At 33.6% G+C, this 4,080-nt stretch overlaps 2 protein-coding genes across 3 annotated transcripts in view; one reads left to right on the top strand and one right to left on the bottom strand.

Moving 5' to 3' along the window:
* Positions 1-4,080, top strand: part of EMB2820 (Cytidine/deoxycytidylate deaminase family protein) — a 54,088-nt gene that overhangs the window by 9,229 nt on the left and 40,779 nt on the right. The window lies entirely within an intron of this gene.
* Positions 180-3,906, bottom strand: LOC110414768 (tRNA-specific adenosine deaminase TAD3-like). The gene is made up of 4 exons (XM_021426173.2): positions 3,764-3,906; positions 2,997-3,079; positions 1,981-2,080; positions 180-662 (listed from the first exon to the last, which is right to left on the bottom strand). The coding sequence occupies exons 1-4, from the start codon at positions 3,821-3,823 to the stop codon at positions 195-197; spliced, it is 711 nt and encodes a 236-aa protein (XP_021281848.2). The 5' UTR covers positions 3,824-3,906; the 3' UTR covers positions 180-194.

The raw sequence follows: 4,080 nt of genomic DNA, 5'->3' as shown, positions 1-4,080 counted from the left end.
ACATATTGTAATCAACTGGGTCAACAAACATTCTTTTAATTCTAAAAGAAAGCTAGAAAAACCATTACAGGATAAATTTTATGTGCAGACAAAGAGATGCTCTCCTGTAGATTTTTAAAGCAGCATTGGAGGACATGCTTAAACTCTGTTTAAATGCACTGTTAGGAAGAATATTGAATACTAGCAGAAGAATGTTAACTCACATTTGCAAGGTTGACGATCTTTTGTCTCTTTGTTGTAGAAATTGAGGACGAAGAATGAATGCAATCAACTTCATACAACTTTTCATTGTGGCCAGAACCAGGGAACAAATGTCTGTCCCTTGCAGCAGAAGCTTCAACAGCGACAATAGCAGCATGTCGTAATGGGTGCCAATAACAATGACTTGTATGAAATGGCTGCTGAGTCCACTGCCAAGGGTTTAAACAAGAAACAGCAGTGTAACATTGTTGGAGATTATTAGATGAACCATTTGAAAGCATAGTTATATCTTGTACTATCCCCTTAGCATCAGCATGAGAAGTGAATGTTTCCAACTGTTTGAAGCAATAGGTTTCAGTTTTCGCTTTGTTAGTTTGCATATGCCAAGAACAGACTTCATCACATGCACTTGCAATTATCAGCCCAGCTGATGGATCTACTATTACTGCAGCATTGACAACCTGCAGTAAAATGCAGCTTTAGATGAGAACATAATATCCACAAACAATAGAAACGAAGAAACGGAACTCCACCAGAAAAGGATTCAAGGCATACTTAAATAAAAATGTACTGAATATGACTTTGATCTACATGGCCTTATTTATTCAGCTATGGTTCTCTAATGCAGGCCATAAATATGCAGTTCATATTAGAGTTTACAGAAAGCTTATATGCATAAGTTATTTTGTAGCATCTGTTAATTTTGATCACTCAAAATTTTGAATTGCAGAGTGAAAATTTTGAAAAAAGATAAATTTGTTTAAGTGACAGATTAAGAGTAAAAAGCAGTTCTAGAAAGCAGTCCTAAGGTATTTCATGAGAAGCTAAACACAATTCATCGCTAATAACCATGTGCATTAAATCTCTTTTCTAATGAACTCTTAGGCCTTAGCCTAACAGCACATCCATACAAAGAAGTTCATCAAAAGCAATGCCAAAAAGCCACCAAACTTAAGAAAGCCTTAAAAGTCCTAAACTAGTCACATTAAACAAAGAACTAGTATAACTATTTTAGCCTCTATAAAGTCCTACATCAGTCAAAAACCGAAAAGTTTTGTATTTTTTTGACACTTGGTCTTGTTTTCCTAGATCCTTCCGCAACATAAATAATTATGAAGATTAGTCTGGCCCCACTAGTAATCTCTATGATGTGAGGTTTCATTTCGTAGCCAATGTTGGTGAGGGTAGGGTGGGTTTGCCTACAGATCTTACATTCAAGCCATAGCACTGATGGAGGATGAAAATATGCTAATTGAGGGTTTAAGTTATCTAGGACTTTATTTTATATTTTCTGGGTCTAATTGAAATTTTTACATATTTTAGGCTGTTTTAGATTATTTATGCTGATTACTATATTCCTTATTTTCCAAGTATTAGGATTTTAGGCTTAAATTTGGTATTTGGCATTTTACTAGGTTTTAGTTATAAATGCCAAGTTAGTTTTGTTTGTAGGAGGCTAGGATATATGATTTATTGAGATATTGAGATTTAAAATATTTGATATTTGAGGATTTTAGCGGAAAATTCAGATTGCTGCTTGAGGGTTTCGATTGTTCTATATGAAGCACCCTATGTTGTCTCTCTAAGTCAACTTCCAAGAACCAATCATGGGGTCCTGCTAGAAATCACTATAAACCAATATTTATAGAAGCTTCTTCTTACAATGTAAAGGCTCTTTGCTATTGTAAATGGACTAGAGTTCATGCAATCCAGCCTATCTGATAGATATCCTTAAGCAAAGATAAAATTAGTGCATTGAAAAACAGTTAAAATAATTACCAAACCATCTCCAAACTTTGCCAACTCTACAGCAGACTTCATAAAGCTGAAAATTGATTTAGTATCCTCTTCACTAAACCCAGTAATGCCATCAATATTGCTGCAAATAAAAAAGAAGAGGGATTGCAAAGCAAACAAATCAGGAAGCATATTATAGTCTTTAAAATATAAAGGATTACAGCTTGTGATAGGTATAAAAAATAAGTTAAATGACAGACAAAATAATTTTAGCTCCACATAAAATCATGAGTTAAACATTCACAATCCAAACACCATTTCCTACTCTGAAATCCCTCCAAAATATAGCTATAGACAATGTGCTGATCAAAATGCTTCCTATGCAACCAAAGTGAGTCCTTACATAGTAATAATAATTGTGATCATATCCTGGTGTTGGAATAAATAGATAAGAACTATTTCCTACTCTATTTCATTTGTTATCGTATGCAAAGAAAGAAAATAAGAAAATACAACAAAAATACATTTTAGGCTATTGCTTTCATACCATCAAAAGTAAGAGCATATTTTGAATAGTTAATGCATCTGAAATCATTGCAGTTCACAAGATTTATATCTTACAAAGAGTTCCTCTAAATAAAAATTGCTAATTTTGTTTCAATATTGAACATCATTTTAGAGCTTCTGCTTAGAATTTACGAAGTTATTACTCCTACTATTGGAGTTAACTAGTGGCTAGCCCAAGAGTTAAAGAATATGTTTAGACTGTGCCAACTTCCAAGAGACAAACACATCACCTAACTCAAACTTAAAAACCTTAAACCAAAAAACTCTACTCCTCTAACTTTCACCAAAATGAATAAAAGTAAACCAAAAGGGAACATGAATAGCATCGTTAAAATATTTAAAGTGAAACTTGTGCACCTCTTCATACCCTTCTCAACAATGGCAATCAGTTACATACCTTTCTAGCTTGTATCAATATTTTATACATTTAATGAACAATGGCTACTTGGCTTGACTTCAAAAGAAAAGAAGGTCTATCGTGTAGGGCTTACTAGGTTAGTGGATGATATGAAGTTGGCCAGAGTTTGCACTGTGCTTCCCACTCCTCTTTTGATAATGCTGCATATTTGCTAACCTATTAAAACAAAACATCACAAGAAGAACTTCAGGAGGTACCAAGGGCCATGCCTTCTGTAAAGGCAGCTTCTTATAAAAATATTTAATAGGAAAATGAGAAGAGAAAAGGTCAAAATTTTGATTTAAGAACTTCCAACTTCCACTGGTTTCAGTCAAATGAAAATTTTAACAAAAGAAAGAGAAAACAAAAGAGCAAATTTACAGGGAATAAGTTAAAAAATACAATGTGACAATAATAATGATAATAATAAAAATAACAGAAGACAACGCGCGCGCGCGAGAGAGAGAAAGAGAGAGAGAGAGAGGAGATAGACCCATATAAAGGTGCATGCGCATCCACATAAGACATAATGAAACAAAATATAAAATGGGGAAAACCATTTCCTAAGTTTTGAAACATAAACCATTCCAAAGAAAGTGCTAAAAGGACAAGAGAAAAGCTATAGGAAAGAGAATCAAGATAAAAAGACCTTTTCAATCTAAAGTTGATATTCGGCACCTTCATCTTCCATCAAGGAAGAGCAGTAATGCAAGGTTATTGTTCATTGTTATCCACACGCTTTAATACTCTTTTGTAGTAGAAGACCCATTGGTAGGATGGGGGAGGGGGAACTAAAATTAATATTAGATAAAATAATGTTACTACAATATAATAAAAAAAAAAGAAAAAAAGATGACCCACTTTTGTAACGAAAGGACACAAGTTGTAGGAATCCACAATTTCTTGTAAATCTGGTGGCATGCTGTAGAATTGTGTTTCATTTTCACAAGCTAAACATAATATCACCGACAGCTCTGGGCTTCCTGTCACACAAGCCAATTGAAAGTGGCATCCATATGATTGAGATTTTCATAAGGCGACAATGTTACAAATGTCAAATAAAGAGAACTAAAAGAAGCATGCAAGCATGATGATTTCTAGATGTTCAAATAGGATTGATATTAATTGCTATTATGAACATTTTAATTAAGGTTTCATTTCTCAAACCAGAATAAAAG

The sequence above is a fragment of the Theobroma umbraticum genome, unplaced genomic scaffold (genome assembly GCF_002168275.2).
Source record: "Theobroma umbraticum cultivar Fairchild unplaced genomic scaffold, ASM216827v3 scaffold_147.0, whole genome shotgun sequence".
Taxonomy (NCBI): domain Eukaryota; kingdom Viridiplantae; phylum Streptophyta; class Magnoliopsida; order Malvales; family Malvaceae; genus Theobroma; species Theobroma umbraticum.
Note: the sequence above shows the minus strand (reverse complement) of the source record. Positions and strands in the feature narration are given on the sequence as shown.

What these genes read in the sequence shown, in the direction of transcription:
- LOC110414768 (XM_021426173.2), bottom strand. Translation starts at nt 3,823, where the DNA reads ATGCCACCAGATTTACAAGAAATTGTGGATTCCTACAACTTGTGTCCT. An exon ending in TGTGTCCTTTCGTTACAAAA is followed by an intron (nt 3,080 to 3,763) that starts GTGGGTCATCTT and finishes TTGTTTTAATAG; the next exon opens with GTTAGCAAATATGCAGCATT. An exon ending in TCATATCATCCACTAACCTA is followed by an intron (nt 2,081 to 2,996) that starts GTAAGCCCTACA and finishes TTTTATTTGCAG; the next exon opens with CAATATTGATGGCATTACTG.